Below are 20,290 nucleotides of genomic sequence, written 5' to 3'. Positions count from 1 at the left end.
GTCATCTTAGTACCCATAATACAAGTTACGCTTACTTTGGGGCTAGATGGCTATGTGTGCAGTGCCTTAATATTTTTTTTTTATTTTTTTTTTTTTTCTATAATCAATCTTTTAGGAACCCGTTGCAATATTAAAAATTACTTTAACTTACTTTTTTTAATTAACAGCTATACATTTGTGAATTATTCTTAAAATAAATATCCTGTTATATAGATACACAATTTGCTGGAGTTGCATAGCCTACATTGTGTTTAAATAGTTAAATGACTTGAAATAGCTATAAATAATAATTATGACAAAGATAAGGAATCTTTGGAGTCAATTTAAAATAATAATATTAAAATAATAATAAACTTTTTTTTTAATAACAGTCATTATAGACAAAACATAGTCATTATAAAACCAAAATGAATGAAAAGGGGATGTTCCCTAGGGGGGATTCCCTCAGACAAGTCGTCTATCCAGTGAGGTGCAGTTCATAAATGCGTAAAAGCACTGGATAGCCTAAAATTTTCTACTTTATGCCATTTTCTTACTTTAGGTTTGCTTTGGTCGAAAACTTTGGATACGCCACTGAATCTATTACAGTTCCGATAACCTGAGTAGTTGAGGAAATAAGGCCATTGATAAGAGGGGTTAAGAAAGATAACGCTCAAGTTCAATGTACGTACCCTGGCTTTTGGAGCCCGATATGCCCAGTTCGACTACCTCGAGCAAAGCCGCGAGGCAGTCGGGGTCGGCCAGCAGCGGCGCGCACAGCCACGACGCGAGGCAGGTGTACGCCGCCACTACGCACGAGTGAAGGTCCCGCGAATGCGCTTGGGGTGGCCGGCCGCACTGCACACCGATGTAGTCGCAGATCCAACGCACAGCCCGCTTGCGCTCGATCGCTTCTGTACAGGAACAATTAAAGTTTTTATTTGCTTTACTCCTTGCACTGCAGGGGAATCTGTACTATGCAATATTTCATTTACTATTGCGCGAGTTCTTCGTCGCTATTTTTTTAAAATACCATGGGAGCAGTGGCGTGCAATTCATACATGCACAAAAGCTCTGCATTTATCCCAATACTACGCGAAAGGAGTTGCGGGCAACCACTAGTAGTGCACATGCGAAAATTTGTTGTTTGTTCGTTTTTTTATCTATGTATGTATGTAAATATTTTTTGTAAACCACACAAACTTACAATTATAAGACAACAACATTAAACTTAAACATAGGTATGCACAAAAAGGTGGTCTTATAGTTAAAGAGCGATTTCTGTCTACTTTCAGCTTAACTATAGTACCGATCTTAATGAAATTGGGCACGTACATAACTTGCATCATCAAGACGGACAGGTCCTTCATATCCAGGAAAAACACCTATATCGTGGTATCCCGGAGATTAAAAGTCTTTGATTGTTTGTTATTTGAAATCTTTATTGCATACTTTATTGTAAATACATATACAGAAGAAACTTAGAATAGAAAATAGGGCGTACAAAGGCGGTCTTATCACTAAAGCGACCTCTTCCAGACAACCTTGACGTTAGGAAATACGAAGAAACGGGTTGGTGCAGCAATTTAAGTTTAAAATACATATATATATATATATATCTTTATATACATATATATTTCTTGTGTGCGTGTGTATGTCACTGAACTCCTCCTAAACGGCTGGACCGATTAGAATAAATCTTTTGGAGTGCCTTTGGGGGACACCCTGTTAGTTTAGATTCACAAATCAACCCGACAGATGGCGCTGGGGTCCGCTAGTATCTCTATATATTTGGTCTTTGTTACTATGTTAATCTAATAGCCTGGTATAGTTCGATTCAAACATTATGTCGTCGCGGAAGTAAGCTGCGAGTGTAGCTTCGCGCAGGTACACCGTGCCGCTAATTGGCTGATACCGCATATTTAATTCTGCGCATCGAAATGCACGAAGTTCGTGTCTTCGTAAAGTTTGATTCAGACTATCCATAGGATACTTTATTCTCGGTAACACTAACTTACGGTAATGAAAAATAGATGGTCTCACCGATCATAAACTCTTGGGGAGCATGAAATCAGAATACAATAACATATATTATCATCCATTAATTAAAAAAAAAAGTCATTCATTCGAAATTATTACTTACCGGGTTTTGAAGAATGGAGTTTAGCGAGTCCAGAGAGGAGTTCCAATGCAGCCAGCGACACTTGTAAATCGCCCTTCCAGGATGATATCAATCGATGGCATACCAAGTAGGTCGCGCGTACTACTAAAGCAGCTCCTATAACATGACTTTACCGTAGAATCAATGATCGAACACTTTCAAGGCACAAGAAAGCACACACAAGATTTACAATGGAAAGGAGGGACAGCGAATTGATAAGAATAGAAACTTGTACGTTTTTTTCATTCCACTACAAGTTAGCCCTTGACTGCAATCTCACCTGGTAAGTGATGATGCAGTCTAAGATGGTAGCGGGCTAACCTGGGAGTATGTTAGTCATAACATAGGTTTCTATGCGACATCGCACCGGAACACCAAATCGCTTAGCGGCACGTCTTTGTCGTTAGGGTGGTAACTAGCTACGGCCCAAGCCTCCCACCACACGAGACCAGAGAAAATTCAGAAATTATATTCCCAAATTGCCCCTGCCAGGAATCGAACCCGGGACCACCTACTCAAATTCACAGCGCTCACCGTTGCGGCAGTGAGGTCGTCTTTCGCCTTCTCTATGGCAACTGGAATGGACTTCATTTCAGCTGCCATAAAGAATACAGTTAGCCCATTCTCGAATTCAAATTAACTCTGTAAACATTGCAATATCGGGAAAAATTTAAAGATGATATTCTGAAATACGTAATAAGAAGATGATAAAATAATATGAGTTCAGCAAGCCGTAACGAGAATACAAAACAATATAAAAAGCATTAATGTTGTGCGGAAACAATTTTACATTATTTAAAAAACGCAACTTGGAAGGATGATATTTGACAAACATAAACATATAAAACAAGAAGAAGTATTTGCAAAACTATTGAGATTTTCTAGGACATTTCTGTAGACATTTATAGTGGACCTCAAAAATAATATTTTCTCTGTGCCGGAATAGAGAAAATCTGGGCCTAAAATATGGCTTATTCAACTGTACACTCATACCAAAACTTCAATGAAACAAGCTTCTAGTAGCTTCTTCTGTAGGTCTTTTCAAATTTTGTGAAAAGAGATGGCTGCCCCAACGCTGGTTGATAGTAAACACATTATATTTCTTGCCACGGTATTGGTATAAATGCCGCGGAAACCGAAGTTAGTACAAGAAACTACTTTAAAATTTGTCAATGAAGTATAGGATTAATGTACAGGCCATTTATCACGAACTTAGACCTATAATAAAGACTTATTGGTGATCATAATGATGATGATCATATTTATAGATATGATAATGATCCTTCTAGCCTGATAATCCACTTTAGTTTATTCAACGTCAAATATCAACCTTATTGAATAGCAAAATAAAGTCGAAATTACCGAAAACAGGCGAAGATGGGTCTAGCTCCCTAACGTCGGCTGCGAAGTCGTCCTGTGACCCTTCCGTGCTCACAGGCCCACTGCTATCCGACCGCGCTAAAACACCCCCCAATTTTTTTTTACTTCACTACCAGTTATCCCTGAACTGCAATTAAGCCTGGTAGTAATGATGCAGTGTAAGAAGGTAGCTGGCTAACCTCCTATTAAGGATTTGGCGTAACCTTGAGCCTACCGCTAAATCGCTTAGCACCACGTAATTCTTCATAATGCCAGACCAGAGACAATGCAGAACCCTACTAGAGATCGAATCTTCTGCCTCACTCTACCGAGTACGGAAAGTTCGTAATTAGGAGAGTTTGATAAAGTTTGAAGTTAGCAAGGTCAAGTTGGAGGCAAGAAGCATCAAACTTGTAGAATTACCACTACTTCTTAAAATTTATCATTTTATTATTATAAAGAAATTCATTCATTGAGTGTCATTAGGTTAGACCAAAGTTATTTGGCATTTGTATGATGGCGTAGCAAACCAAAATGTAGCTTGTGCGTGGTAGTAAAATTTTGATGTATGTGTATCATGTAACTACTGTGTATTTAGCTGTGATTTGTGATGTGGTGCGATGACTTTCGAATAATTATGGTATAGTAAAATATACAGGAAAGCTGATGATTTGATTTGATTATATTTAAATTGCACTCATCTGAAACTGTATTATTAAAATCCTCTTGCGTAGGTAAGTTTTTTTTCTCACCACTCCGATGATAAAAACTAATCTCGAAAAAATCACATCAAAATAAATATTTGTAAATAAATATTTATTTTACAAAAAATCAATATTACTATCATCAATCATTGTATTGTGTTTACTTTCATAATCCAAAGCTATTTATTTTGATGTGATTTTTAAAAGAACTTGATGTTAATTAGTGGTACATATCTCTTATTCCTTGGAAGGTTTTCTAAGACTGCAAAAGTCTTTTCTACGCGGCCTCACTTTTTGTCAAAACCCTTAAAACAATCTAAAGGAATTTCGCGGCATATGCCCAAAAAACCAGTTCCTTCTGTGTCATGGTAATTTAACAATAACAATGGCAACATTTTCAAAATCTTGCAGAATTGAGACATTATGTGTTAAATACTGCTTTTTTTATAATTGATAAATGCTTCTTATAATTAAAATCATTTTTGTCAGCCTTGAAGAACGTGACAATGGTCTTCATTAAGGTAAACTTTTTTTTTCACATCACATATACCTATGTGTAATTGTAAAACAATCCGATTGTACATTAACTACCGAACTAGTATAAACTGTGTTCCAGTAGGCAAACTTATACACTAGTATGAATATTAAAAAAAAAAAAAAACAGTGCATAAGTAGCAAAGTACTCACCTTTATAGTCTGACGTATGTGATACAGTCGAACCTGGCGGCGCGCTATGTACCTTCAATTAAACATGCAAATGTATATACTGTTGAAGTATGCATAAGTATATTTCATAAGTGGGATCACTTTACCTGTAAAAATATTAAATCAAAAGAAGCATATTTACTTTTCAATAAAAACTAATTCAAAACATTCAAGTTTTTACTTATGACAACCCTATCGAAGATAAAAGACCGACACGAGCATAGTACCTACATTATACGATGCGTATTGTGACATGAGTCACTTGATTTTAATTTTGCGTATGTTAGGGCTGTATCTGATTTCTTTCAGTGAAAAGTATGGCAGTTGTTTACTCAAAAACTATTAGCGTTTCGGCTTCTCATTCAGGAAGGAGACCCATGCCCAGTAATGGGCCGGCAATTTGTTAAAATGTTTTTTAAAATATTTTTTTTTTACTTGTATGTTTGTAACAGACTCCTTTGGACTTGATTTTAACACTCTTCAAACGGTCCTATCCCTTTCAAAATGTTTTAGATATATCCAGGACCAATGACAATACACTTATTTGATAAGATTATTCCATTTAACAATTTGTAATACAAAAATTTTTGTAAATTTATAGAATTTACATCTATAACCGATAAGACAGGAATTATTATTGGCAGGAATGTTAATTCTAATTTTCTTTCCCTGAATTCTCTAATATTAAGAAATTTAATGGTCAATGGATTATCGATTAAATTTGCTCTAATAAAAATAACAGTTTAAGAAAATCTAAAAATCACGTATTTTAAATTAACTTAACTTAACTACAAGGTAAAGGTAAAGGTACATTAGTTTGTTTTTTATACCAAGCGTGTTTTTTTTTAACTACTATTATCCTTTTTTATTTAAAGATTGTCGGTCATCCAAGTACTGTACCTTCAATGAGGAGACACACGCGTTGTGGCGCACGCAAAGATACAAAGCACTCAGCAGCGGCACGGCCAGGGCTTCCGAGCTCTCCACTTGTACGGCGGACACGCAGATTAGTGACAGCTTGCCGCGAGCGTAGTCCCCGATGGTCATGCCCGCGCTACGGGATATACAACGTGTAACGTGTGAATTACGAAATAATGTTGAATGATAATGATAGAAGCATAGTTATTTTTCAATACAAACGAATTAAAAACATTCTAAGTGTTTACTTATGACAACCCTATTGAAGACAAAAGACTGACACGCATCATCCAGTAAAAATTATGGTTTACACGAAACTTATTAGGTTTGGGTTTCACAGATAAGTCTCAGAGACATCTAAAGCCTGTGAAGTATAATTTCGGTTTTTATTTACACGTTGTATCTTCTCTTAAGCGTCACGAGTTTACGACTTCCAGACAGACAAGATCTCTAGCTTTCTTTAAAGAATAGAGGAACCATTCATACACAAATATAGTTTAAAAATTTTTACGATGACGACCCGAATTGAAGAAATAGAGAGAGCCCACAATCTGAGGTCTTGAGTTTAATTGATTGCTTAGTTAGGCCCTAAAGAAAAGACAAACAAACAGACAAACACACTTTCTTTTTTATAATATTAGTTAGGAAGTAAGGATTACATTTGAGCAATACTTACTACTCATTGCATCCAGGAAACTCCGGTACAGCCAAACCCTTGTAATGATAAGGGAAGGCGACAAGAGACAATAGTAGACTGATAGCCGCCTTCCGTAGCTCCCGCTTGTCTATGGGGCCGCATTCCAATTTTGGTTCACGTTCAGAGAGGATTCGGTCCAGAGCGGTTATGAAGTCCGGTACGAGAACCAATACGCCATCTAGATCTAATCTGCAAATGTCATACTTGAATCAGTTCGCGACAATCGAGAGCTCCGAGGAAATTTATTCCGGGGTCAGACCAACAATTGATAGGTTCTGGCTTTTCTGATAAGAAATTCGCAGTACCAGCCCGTAAGGATATAAGCGTTGTGCCTCCGCGTGCCTCGCACAGCAGGTTAAGTCGTTGTTCTCCGTTATTATAAGGGCACTAGGGTCTCCTCCCACGAAGAGTTTAGGCCGTAGTTCTACACGCTGGCCCAGTGCGGATTGGAGGACCCCCTTATGATACGGAACTCCTCCCACAATGCGAAGGGTTTAGGCCGTTGTTTCCACGCTAGACCAGTGCGGATTGGTGGACTTCACTTTATCACTTGATAATAATCTTTCAAATCCACCATACGGCGTTCGAGCAAGGCATAACGCCGTATACATCTGGTTATCATCAACACCATTATCAACCCATTAGGGCTCACGTGAAAGTTAATTACGATCTATATGGGATCGAAGTAGCGCCATCTAGTAAAAATACTGGGAAACCGTACTGTCACTAGATGTCGCTCTTTCGATACCATACAAATCGTAGTTAACGTTAAATTGCTGATTGTTAGAGAGTTCACAAGAGTTTAAAAAAAATACTTAATTGATGAATTTCTTAATGAATCCTTGATCCTTGGAAGCATCTAGGTAAGCTTTAATCTCTCACAAGATAGAAAAATTAATGTTAAAATGTAAAATGTAAATTGTTTATGTTGGAAAAGAGCAACTGCTGAGTTTCTTGCCGGCTTCTTCTCGGTAGAATCTGCCTTTCGAACCGGTGGTAGAGTCACTACACCCAGACAGGCTTGACGTTTCAAAAGTGCTTATACTAGGCCTACTTGAAATAAATGATTTTAGATGTTTTTTATTAAGTTAATTGATTTATAAGATATATTTTTGTAAAGACTAACAGTGTGTAAAACAGCCCTTTTATGGATAAAAATCTTTGGTTAAAAGCACCTAAATATATCAGCAGCATCTAAAACAACAGCTGCGGCCGTGGCGGGATCTCTCAGGCCGCGTTGCAAGGCCGCGTATGTTCGCGCGAGGTATGGCGCCAGCACTTCCTCGCGGCATTGCTTCGAGCAGATAACCCGGCACAGCGTACCCAGGGCTACGGCCCGACCTGGAATCCAGCGGAATTGCTATAACTGGTATATGTATTTACAAATTATGCTACAATATTGCTTGATTAGTTATTAAAAACAGTTGTTCCCGTAAAAAAGTTACAATCGAAATACCTGCTTGATAGCTTATCATATTGAGCTTTTGCGTCGCCTCAGACAGGGAAGGTGGAGGCGGCGTGCCTTCTGCTCTTTCTGTAGAAAAAAAAATAACCTCATACTGTTTCAATTTCTTCATTATCTCATTACCGGCCCAATTAGGAGCACGGGTATCCTATAAGAATAAAAGGGTTTAGGCCTCAGTCAACATGATACCGAAGGTAATATTAGATTTACCATTACATAAGTTTAAAGAATGTAAAAAAACACAATTAATACATCAAGGTTACTATACTATTGATGAATTTCTTATTGACAAGGTTGCCTGGAAGCAAACCGCTCCGATTTCGTCTCACAGAAAATAGAACAATGATTGTTAAATTGTTAAATGATGATGTTGAGCAACTGCTGAGTTTTTTGCCGGCTCCTTCTCGGAAGAATCTGCCTTCCGAAGAGGTGGTAGAGTCATTACAAACAGACATACTTTACGTTTCAAAAGTGCTAACATTAGGCCAAAAAAAAATGAAAATATTGAATTTTTTTTGTCCTCCACGATGACTTTAACATTGGTAAACTTCTCGTGCCTTTGGGTGCCATGGAGAACTGTCAGGCATGCAGGTTTCCTCACGATGTTTTCGTTGAAGAAAGTGATATTTAATTGCTTCAAACGCACATAACTGCGGAAAATTGGAGGAGGCGCCGGGGATAGCACACGATGTCCCCGTATGGAAGCCGAAGGCCACCAACTAGGCTTTTTTTAACAGATTCAATTTAAAAAAATTCCAATAAGAACAATAAAGTGATCAAATGTAAATTTTTTAAATTCTCAGACATTCGCTAGTCTCTTTTTAAACAGGACTTATAATCTATTTTTTTACTTATTCTTAGCTTAGAGAATGACGGGAACAGCGGTAGCCGACTACTTACGTGGAATATTATTAGCCGGCGTTGTTCCCACGAGAGCCGCTTCGAACAACCATTCGCCAAATAGATGGAAGATGGAGTTCACTTTGGGACGCAGTGGCGTTAAGGGCGGCTTCTCTGTGTCGCCCACTGCAAATATAAAGGTACAATGTACATTGGGCTTTAAAGCTAGCTCGCACTGAGAAGAGAATTCGTGCGCTTTTGATTCCGCATAACGAATTTTACCTTCAAGGCACTGTGAACAAAAATGCTTGAGTTTTTTGAAAGTACAGTACTCTTAAAATTTAAACTTCTTTTCCAGATCGATCAAATTCAATTGCAATTCTGAAACCTTCACAAAGCTTTTTCAAATTAAACGTCACGTTTACAGAGCTTGTTTCAGGCTGCAGCCTATACCGATTTACCGTTTAGATACGCCAATAAAAAAAATCTTCGCAGCGAATATGGGAATTGGGTCGTGTTTTTTTTATCCGCAAACAGTGAAAACGCGAATGGAGAAAGCGCGAATAAGGAGCTTTTACTGTATTTATTCAGTTCACGCACATAGACGCACCAAAATTGACAATAAGATATTCGCGGTGACTCAATCTACACCACGCACACCGTGTGAAATTTGTATCTAACCACGGATTTTCTGTGCCGCGCGTTTTTAGCAATTGCTATGCGACTGCAATTGTGAAATTGCAGAAAAAAAGACATAATGGCGCAAAAAAGAGGCGACCAGATAAAATCGAACGACGCAGTTTAGTACTTCTTTATACTCCCCGCCACAGAGATCTACCAAAATATGCGTTTCGCTCAAACATCGGAGCATTATTCATCATCATCATATCGACCCATTTCCGGCCCACTACAGGGCACGGGTCTGCTCTAAGAATGAGAAGGGTAGACTTCACACGCCGTTGAGAACATTATGGAGAAAACTCTCAGGAATACAGGTTTCCACACGATGTTTTACTTCACCGTTTCTAGCAAGTGATATTTTAATTGCTTATTTTGCCTACTAGATTTATTTTTATTTCATTTTATTGTACATTATACATTATTTTGAGCTTCCGTGTGAAGGAGTACCGTGGCTTCATTACCTAAAAGAGATCCCAGATCAAATCCAGTGGGTCCTAATATTCCTATATTCATTTAAACCTATTGTCATTGATTATCATACATTACATCTAATATATTTATTGTAATGTATCATCCAACTGCTGAAAATCAAATCAAACCAATCTTTATTCCAATATTTCCATACTCTCCTATGAATCGTTCATAATTTATTTGAACAATATTCTAGAGCAAAGAGAATTGGCGTGCACTTCGTACGAGTACAAAAGCGTTGCCTTTCCTTAAAAAAAATATATTAATCGAGGAGGAGGAGGAGTGTTTTTCCAACATATGCCATCTTCCTACTACTTTGTTTAAAGTACAAGCCACAGGTAGAGAGAGTAGAGTGATAGAAATTACCTTGAGAAGTGATTGAATTCGGTGGTGTGGTTGGTACAACGCTGGAGGGACGGCTGCTAGACAGACCCATTAGCGATGAGCGCGGTGTACCTTAAACATCACAAAGTTATCCAATGTTTGCAATGTGCAATCAAAATGTGATAAAACAAAGTCTATCGGTAAAGTCGGTTTACGGACGGTAATTTTACGTGATAGCGTCGACGATAGAAGCGTCACAAGCTTAGGCAGATCGTTTCTCTAAATCGCTTGCTCCGCGCTCTCTCTTGCACGCTCGGCTCAGGCGGAACGTGACAATGATTCATGTTTTTTTGTGCGTGCAGCCGGCGATTATAAGACGTTATCACGTCAAAAAAAACTTTACTAAAAATAAGTTTTTTTAAACTGTGAATAATCTAAAAAGTAATATAACATTATCAACAGTTGTGATTAGATGTTACTAATATCTACAAACTACTCAAAAATAAACTCTACACTACTCTAGAAAAGGAATAAGATAAAAAAAGCAAAAAGCTCAGTGCAATAAAACTCCATGTACGAGTATAACAAAATATCTACATTTGAGTAAGTAACTAAAATATTAGTGCAAAATGGAACCTTCAATATTTACACACGAAACAAAAATAAAATATAACGATATTTTGGAAATGAATAGCGCATTTATGAAACTTTAATCAATTTCATCTGATCTACAGTAACTCTTAAGTCGAGTGATAAAAAAATCAAAACATAAATCTGCGTTTAAAAATTTGGAAGCAGCTGGCTGGAAGTTTAAATATTACTTATTTTGTTATTTTTGCTCTGCGGCATGAAACAACCGCAATTGATTGAATTGTTTATATAATAAGACTGGATAGTCTTCGTCCGCGTTTATTACCGATTTTTACAAATCCAGTGGGAACCGTTTATATTCCTGGGATAAAAAGGGATAAAGTCAACGTCTCCTAAGCATGCTCCGGTTTCGGAGCGAAACGTGGGTAGAGGGTACATTGCCGAAGATCTGTTTGGTGTGGAGTAAAAAGATTGAAGAAATTATAAATTACACCATGCAGATTCTCCTGCTTTTCGCGGAATATAGTAAATTAAGCTGAATTTCATAACCTATGTTACTCTCCGTTCTCTCAACTGACTCTATGCAAAAGTCAATTTGGTTGGTGGCTTGAAGGAAGGACATATTCTCATTTATTACTTTAAATAGGAATAATAAAGAACAGAGTACGGATCGTTATTGTATGCGCTATTAATTTCCATGTCCCACGTATCAATTCAAAGAGTCCATACTTTTCTCAGGCGGCTTGTCCCGCGGTCGCGAGGTGCTGAACGACTTGGCGAGGCGGCGGTGCGCCGGGGGGGTCACCTCCCCCTCGTCCGCGGCCCCCGGGGTTCCCTGGCCCCCCGGGAACAGCCCGCCCCCCGACGCGGAGCTCTCGACGAGCCAGCGCTCCGTGCTGCGCCCTGCCCACTCGACACACTCAACCCACACCACACCACTAATCCACTACGGCTATTATATCGTTACTTAACCTTTAAACTGTCGAGACTGTCGAACTGCCAAGAATTTATTAAAAATGCTTGTATGCGTCACGGAAGTTGAAATTAAGTTGAACTGGATTTCAGGTGTCTCCTGAGAATCTGCGCGCACGGTCTACGAAAAAACGTTGCCTCACTTTTTGCCATCATTAAACCTCTAAACTAAAAGCGCGAAATGTTCGTATTCGATTGCGGAACGTTGCAAACTAAAACGCTACCAAATATTGACTAAATGTTACTTAATTATATACAGCGGAAAACAATTTAGTCAGAATTAGGGTTAAGAATGACATTTTACCTTTTTATGCTGTATAAAACTTCATATTAATAATAGCACTGGTATAATATTTTGCTAGAACCTCATTTTCGAATGCTTCTAAATCATTCGCATCCTAATAATGGTATCACGCTGACTACACTCGCGCAAAAATTAACAAAAACTTAATTGAACCACGCTCGTTGTACGTACAGCGAACTGGAAAAGTAACTGGATATGAGTCTTTAAGTACCCCTGTATTTATTGCGTGATAAACCACAACTTTTTCAACTTTTGTGACCCATCGTATATTTTACAGAAAAAAAAAGTTTTAGGTCCGAGCCTATAGATTAAGAAACGATGCTATACACTCACTAAAAATAACACCAACAACCTATAAACTTACCATGAACTTTTATATCCATCCTTAAATAGATACACATTCTTGAATGTGTATTTAAATCGGCCAAATATAGAAAAGTTCGTGTTAAGTCGATGCATAAATTATAGGAGCTTGAGGGCCCGTTTATATGCGGTCTTATTATGTAAACAATCTGTTTATTACATTTTGGAGTAAGTTTTATAATAAAAACAAATAAAATGTATGTTTTTTTGGTTTTTTTTCTTAAAGCATTATTTTACACTTAAGAGTTATGACAGATTGTTTTAATAAGAAGACAAGTTAAGGAAAATAGAGTATAGATGGAGTAGCAGATCCCTTAAAGAACTCGCTACCAGTGCTCTCGCTGCAATAGCTCGTTTAACAGAACATAACATTTTCGCCTGGGTAAAAATATAGCGCAAGTGAAATTGACAAAGTGTTCGGGACTCACAACTGACTATATCATACAAAAAACAAATAGTTTAGCTATTTAATTAATCCCCGTCAATATTAAATAATACATTTGAAAATGTATTTACAAATCTCTCTGGTCATCGTAGTCTGATCACTTTACCAATTAAGCTACGGTTCTCATATTGCCGAAGCCGAAATTAATATATGACTTTTTATCAGTCCTATATCCTATTGTCCTACTGTCTATCAATTGATAAAAAAAATTACACATAATACATAATAAAAAACTGATAAACATATTAAAAAACTGCTTTAGCGATAAGCTTTTGGACCCAAATGTTAATGCTAAGCTTTGTAACTGTTATTTTTTTTTACTTTTTCTCTGTCATTAAATGTTTGTACAATAAGGTTTACAAACAAAAAAACAAACAAACAAACATACAAATAAATAAATTACAATTTCAATTTCAATCTTCAATATAGACGGGTTGATCATGCGATTTTTAAAAAATATTGGAGAGCTGTTAAAAAATATACTCAATTGACTTGCGCTGTATTTTTAGCTAAGCAACTATCAGTATCAATTCAGTATGAATTTCTTTAAATAAAACAAAAAATAAATGAATCTTAAAAATGCCTCAAAACATTTACTCTATTTTATTTTAATTGCAATTGTTAATTATGGGAAAACCTTAATACTTTTATTGTTTACTGTTCTCGAAAGTGCATGTAAGTTATTTGTTTAGACTATTCTAGAAGAAATAATAGAATGCAGTTAAAGGTGCATTACCACTGAAGCAGAGCGGAGTACAATGAAGCAAAACATAAATGCTAAATTAATTTATCGGCAAAGGCATATAACAACAGTTTGAGTCTCTGCTCCAATAGAATTTTCCTTAAATGCCCGTATTTAAGGAAAATTGCCACTAATATAAAACTATTATAAGAAAAGGTGATACAACAAAATTTTTGATTTATTAAACGTTTTTATTACACTACTCCAATCTTCTAAGTGGTAACGTACCCCAAACCATGATTAATTGTGCCTTTTATCAAATTCTTGTGTACATTAAATGTATCTATATTAATTAATTAAAAAAATTTGAACTCGCGTGGATTCTCGATGGTAGTATGCCCGGTTAGGGCTACAGGGTTGCGGCCTTGCGGTCAAAAATAACCCCGAATGGGTTTAACATCATCATTAAAGTATAATAATGCATGAAGAATGTATAAAACTATGAGAGTCCACGTGAGCCCAGCAATATATACAGGGTAAAATATTCGCACACCTACAACGGTTCATCCAGAGGGTTCAGATTCTATTGAAATACTAATAATCACGCAATCACAATTTTAATTACGGAGTTAGTGTTCGCATTCTTTAATAATAAAGGATCTTTTTGAAAATGAATGAATTTATGAATGAATACACTTCTATTGTACACCACACACAGAAAATTCACAAAGTGAAAATATATTACAGCGTTAAGGTAGAAGGTACAATTTAGCGGCCTTATCGCTATATAGCGATCTCTTTCCGGCAACCAAAGGCGTAGAAGAAATATGGAACATGGTGGGATAATAAAACTAACACAATAAATATAACCTTGTAGGCAGGCGAAACTTTATCCTGTATTTATAAAATGCAGGGCTTGGAAACCAGACTTTTTTAAACCGGCTACGGATTCATTTCAATTAAGAAGGTTTAGTTTGACTATCCAGTTAAAGTACGAAACTTTCTGATTCTTTTTCGCCTATGCAACACCACTATCGGTTTACTTCACTAAATAGCTTAGCGGTGGAATGCTCAGATATGTGTCTGGTCATTGCTTAAGCATTAGTTGCATACAATTTATTATTAATTGGCTGCAATTTTTTTGCTCGTCTGACATGTAAACCGGATAATATAAGTTTATTGAACGTTATTTAATCGTTAACTTAAGGTCAAAGATACCCGATATCCTTTTGGTTCAATTAATTAAAGCGAATAATATCATTTTAACTGTATGCATGTCTGTATGTTTTCAAGGGACGTCTGCCACTGCCGGGTGATCTGACCTTTTCCCCATAGTTGGACATAGGTTTTACTGATAACTGGTTACTGAGAAAAAAAAACCTGGAAAATCGAACTAGTTTTCGAGCCCTGATCGTCGGAATGAAAATATTACTAACGATAGTTAAAACTATAATATGTATACACAATCAGCAGTGGATAGTTACCTAAGAACGCGTCAACATGCGCCGCGAGTCCCAACATAGCGCGGTGGAAGATGTGAGCCAAAGATCCCACCCACGCCTCGCGACCTTCTTTACCCTCTTTCCCCTCTTCGGCCGTCATCCAATACTGCCGAATAATTTTATGTTATTGAGATATAACGTAGCATAGTAGCGTGAGACGGCAGATCAGAATACAGTTGACACCACTTTTCTTCCCGCGGGCGTGGTACGAGGCGACCGAGTGAACGTAACGGAAATCGAGCATCAGCAAACCCAGCCTGCTCAGCGTGGTGTTATAAATACGGTGTTTAAAAGAATGCTTCAATTCAGCAGGTAATAAAATTGAGGTTTAAAAACAAAATACCACTACGCACTCCTTGGTGGTACGAATACTTTTCCCATCGGCTTGTTAGGTTCAGGGACGCGCTCGCTCGTTTCATATTTTGCTCGTTTCCCCAAATTTGCCTAAAATTCCCGGACAACCTGAACGATACCAATCATCTATAGGCTCTTAAAATCCTCTTTTGGGTAAAAATTAAAATTGCCATGGAATCCTTTCTTCCCTTCTAGGATTAGATAGAGTAGTTAAAACCTAAAGTCACCTGAAGGAACTCAGGAGTGTGGCTAATGAGATGGGGTTTGGTGAGATCCACTGGATTGCCGATGGTGTGCAGGATTCGGTACCAGCTCTGCATCACTGCTTCCGCGCTCATATCGGCCGGGACCAGGTTGGCATCTTCCTCACCTGATACAGATACAAAAGGAATCTAAGGATTGAGTATACGCTTTTATAATATGATTCCTAAGGTAATTTTGGACCTACCAATGCAAAAGTTTAAATAATATGTTAAAAAACATTTATTACAGCGAGGTTACTATACAATTGATGAATTTCTTAATGACAAGGTTGCTTGGAAGAATCCAGCTCCGCTGTCATCTCTCACAAGATAGAAAAATGAATGTTAAGAAAAAGAGCAACTGTTGAATTTCTTGCCGGCTTCTTCTCGGTAGAATCTGCCTTCCGAACCGGTGGAAGAGTCACACACAGACAGACTTGACTTTTCAAAAGTGCTTATATTAGGCCAACTTGAAATAAATGAATTTTGATCACAAATTTGGCACTACTTGGCGCGCGGTTGGCCGGCGCCACGTTTTAGAAGCGTCGCTACTCACAGACGGGCATGGCGGGGTACAGCGCGCCGTACATGTGCGCCAGCAGGCGCGCCGTGAGGCACAGCGACACGCGCGCCCACTGCTCCGTGAGCGGCGCGCGGTGCCGCCAGCGCACGCACTGCTCGCGCAGCGTGCGCCACAGCGCCGGCCCGGGGAAGCACCTGCGGGGTCGCACTCGTCACGTCGCACGGAAAACTAATGATTTAATGCAACACTGGCCTACTCATTTTGGCGCCTAAGATTTTAGACCTGATACAACAAAACTAGTCCCATTTTTCATATAAGCTCTTGTTCATGAGAAGGAACAAAAATACATATTTAAAAGAAACATTAATTTATTTGAAAATTATACATTAAAAATTTTTTCTTGAGTGTGATTGTCCTGGACAATCACGCATAATTCCCTAACAATAATCAGCCATCATATGAACATCCCATCCTTGGTATCGAAAAGAAAAGTAACGTAACGAAAAGTGGCATTGCTTTTTATATATATATAGATAGATAAAAATATTCCAGCGAACAGAGAGGTGATTCGGACGCGATAGCTCTTGTGAAAACGGCAATTGAACACCTCTGTCGATTCCAAATATCTACCTCGATCTTCGGTGTAAGAAATCGCTTCGATTTCATGTTATCCTGGTACCTCAGTGCTGTGGAAACGGCAATTTCTGTTGATTTTTATAAAAATTCAAGCGTACCGCGGTATTTTATCCATTTTTACCTGGCGTCACTTCGCTGGTATTTATCGGATGTTTTGCTCCTTGTTCTTCATCAGTCATCATCATCATCATCATCAGCCTATCTCAGTCCACTGCTGGACTAAGGCCTCTTCATTTGCACGCCATCTCGGTCTATTTCTGGTTAGCTGCATCTAGTTCTTCCCTACTGCCTTTACAATATCATCTCTCCATCGAGCTGGTGGTCGGCCAATGCTGCTGTGTCCAGTGCGCGGTTGCGAATCCAGAATCACTCGGCTCCACCGCCCGTCCTCCTTTCGACATATGTGACCCGCCCAGTTCCATTTCAGGGCTCCGCTGCTCTTTGAACGATATCAGTGATTCCAGTTCGGTTTCTGATCTCGACGTTGGGAATCTTATCTAATAGAGACAACCCTAACATCGTTCTTTCCATTGCCCGCTGAGCTACTTTGAGCCGGTGCACCACCTTCTTTGTAAGGGTAACCATGTCTCTGCTCCATATGTCATAGTGGGTAGTTCTTCCTCAGTACCAGGTACCAATCTGGACCAAATGACTACAGTCTCCCTCTCTGGAGGACCGAGTACGATCCCGCAATGCGTAAAATCCTATTTTTATAGCCGACAACTTAAAGTATTTGATATTTCCTCCAAGTGAAGTTAAAAAAAAATCTTTTCATTTGCCGAGTATTTTACCGAGTAAATTGATAGAAGTGTTTTTACCTGTGACACGCCAGTATCCACACCTCGAAGAGCACGCATAGCACTCGCTCGCACAACTGTTCTGCGGCTCCGTACAACGGCGCAGGCGGTGCCAACAGCGCTGCGGCGGCGGCCAGAAGTAGCAGTAGTAGCGACTTCCATTCCCGCGAGCCGAGGTTCGCGCTGTCGGCCAGCGAGCGAGCCAGCCGGAGCACGCGGTGGCAGAGCACGGCTTGCTTGCTTATAAGATTGCCACCTTCCGATACATATTTCAGGGTCAATATTTGCTGGTTATATTAGCTTCTTGTCAGCTAGCTCACATACATTTTCGGAAACAGCTAAGAGTTTTTCCTGTCTTCAGGGGGATATGTAAATGGAATTCCCAGCATTAAAAAAAGGATTGATATAGAAATATCAATCCTCACTTGTACACTAACTTTTAAACCTCAATTTGTAAGGTTAGACTTTTTAATTTATTAACACGCAACCGCGTGTTCATTGTGTTCATTGTAGATGAACTTCAAAAATTTATAAACTTTGCTAATGGTATGTAACATTTTTGCATTTGCATTTTATCGAGTTATTTATCTCAATAAAACCTACTTGTGGTATTCTTTCGGTAGTAATTGTATTCCATCCTTTCTAATATCCTGAAGTATTCTTAAATTCTTAATTATGTAGAATTCATTTAAATTTTGAATCGCTAAGCAGATTAAATTCTTCTAATATGCTGCTCTAACTTACCCAATTCCGTTTGATAGATGAATGCAAGTGCTTGCAAAGAAAAGTTACAATTAATTTGTAATCAAATAAAGAATATTGCACGCATTGTCTGATCTACCTTCACTAATTACGTGAATGACTTTTACATATGATGTTTTGTTTAAGATACTCACTTTCATTAGGCCTCGGCACAAACAAATTATGCAAATGGTTCAATATTTTATTTGCGTATCTGTGGGGCTCTGCAGCTAGCGGCGGGGGTACCGCGGGGGGCGGAGGCTGCGCGGGCGCCGCCGGTGGCAGCAATGCAGCGAGCCAGGAGCAGCAAACGCGTACGCAATCACGTAGAGCCTCATGTTCGCTTAGGGGTAACGATAGGCCATAACGGATCACTTCTAGCACCCACTCAACCTAGGAACAGACAGACTGGATGTCAAAGCAAGGCTCCCCAACAGAGTTTTCAAAGTTTGCACAAATTGACTTGAAGAAAGGATCTAGCTATTACATTCAATAATTAAAGTTGTAAGTTATTAATTTAGTTTTTAAAAGTGTCTCAATGTAATAAGAACCTTTGAAAAGTAGATCTAAACTGCAATTAGTCCTACTAGATTAATAGATAGTCGCAGTCGCTATGAGACCAATAACAAAAATAACGCAGAACAAGATGCTAGGCGTAATGAGATAAGGGCCAGACCGTCGCCGGCCGTACATTACAACATAATTGGTGGAGTACTGACAGACTGTCAATGTGATCGCACATTTAAAATAAAAAGTGGTTATGCCAGCCATTTGAGAGCACAGCATGTACGCTTATAATGGTACCTAGAAAGAGTTGCTGTGGTCGGATACGGCCAGAAGGAATATATTTATAATATATATATGAGACTAATAAATATAGGGATATACTAATTTCGGCATGGGCAGTATGAGCCGTAGCTTAGTGGTAAATGGAAATTTTTACATGCAAACACGTTGAATTTATAAACACAGAAATATCATTCTGGTTTCATGATTATCATCATCATCATTTCAGCCTGCTGATGTCCACTGCTGAACATTGGCCTTTCCCAAGAAGCACCACCACGACCGATCCTCAGCCTTCCTCATCCACCTACTACACTCTACATCCCAATCACTCTCTTTGTGTCATCAATCCTTTGTGCTGGAGGGCTTGTTGTTTTTTGAAGGCTTCTTTTTAGACTTCTCATAGTTTTAGTTTTATGAATGTAGTTATCTCGACTATTTTTCTACAATATACATATTTTATTGTTGTCTTGATCATACAAAATTCATGTATTCATCCATCATCAGATCATTTTTTATGTAATGTACTCATCAGAAGTGCAATCTATGAGCCTATTTGAACAAGAAATATTAGACTTTGACTTTGACTTAAAAGATTCAGTAATGTTAACTTACCTCTGCATCAGTGGTGAGTGGGCTGGGTTGGTGGGAGGCGAGCTGTCGTACCACAGCAAGCACAACATCCCGGCCACCAACTGCTCCTAGCACACCTCTACCCCCACCTTCTAAGGGCAGGGAGTTCCACTCTGCATACATTCCGTCCTCTTCCTTGACCTGCAAACACTCATTAGAAGTAAACTGAGCCAGCTCATCTTTACAATCATCCACAAAAAAAAAACATTTTTTTTTAAATAACAAATAGGCCTAGTTTATAAGCACTTTTGAAACATAAGTCTGTTTGTAGTGATTCTACCAACGGTTTGGAAGACATTTTCTACTGAGGAGAAGCTTGAGCAAAACTTGGCGCCTTGCTCTTTTTTAACATCTTTTTAGAGTTTTTTACATCTTTGTATCTTGTGAGAGATAAGAGCGGAGCAGCCTGCTTCTA

The 20,290-nt window shown here is 38.4% G+C and overlaps 1 protein-coding gene across 3 annotated transcripts in view; it reads right to left on the bottom strand.

Annotated features, from left to right (window-relative positions):
- The window catches only part of LOC120632587 (ral GTPase-activating protein subunit beta), a 34,638-nt gene that overhangs the window by 13,909 nt on the left and 439 nt on the right, over positions 1–20,290 (bottom strand). The window contains exons 2-20 of one of the 3 annotated variants that reach the window (XM_039902508.1): positions 19,858–20,016; positions 18,612–18,849; positions 18,460–18,489; positions 17,737–17,971; positions 16,316–16,476; positions 15,745–15,887; positions 15,146–15,269; positions 11,625–11,798; positions 10,347–10,436; positions 8,889–9,014; positions 7,980–8,057; positions 7,699–7,864; positions 6,503–6,712; positions 5,809–5,962; positions 4,891–4,942; positions 3,503–3,598; positions 2,123–2,257; positions 2,023–2,034; positions 672–893 (exon numbers count right to left, since the gene is read on the bottom strand). In XM_039902508.1, coding sequence (XP_039758442.1) covers positions 672–893; positions 2,023–2,034; positions 2,123–2,257; positions 3,503–3,598; positions 4,891–4,942; positions 5,809–5,962; positions 6,503–6,712; positions 7,699–7,864; positions 7,980–8,057; positions 8,889–9,014; positions 10,347–10,436; positions 11,625–11,798; positions 15,146–15,269; positions 15,745–15,887; positions 16,316–16,476; positions 17,737–17,971; positions 18,460–18,489; positions 18,612–18,849; positions 19,858–20,016 — 2,605 coding nt within the window. The remainder of the gene's footprint in view (positions 1–671; positions 894–2,022; positions 2,035–2,122; positions 2,258–3,502; positions 3,599–4,890; positions 4,943–5,808; positions 5,963–6,502; positions 6,713–7,698; positions 7,865–7,979; positions 8,058–8,888; positions 9,015–10,346; positions 10,437–11,624; positions 11,799–15,145; positions 15,270–15,744; positions 15,888–16,315; positions 16,477–17,736; positions 17,972–18,459; positions 18,490–18,611; positions 18,850–19,857; positions 20,017–20,290) is intronic. The other 2 variants (XM_039902509.1, XM_039902510.1) reach the window with 2 other exon arrangements.

This window comes from Pararge aegeria, chromosome 20 (assembly GCF_905163445.1).
Source record: "Pararge aegeria chromosome 20, ilParAegt1.1, whole genome shotgun sequence".
Lineage (NCBI taxonomy): Eukaryota > Metazoa > Arthropoda > Insecta > Lepidoptera > Nymphalidae > Pararge > Pararge aegeria.
This window is presented reverse-complemented; position numbering and strand designations above follow the sequence as displayed.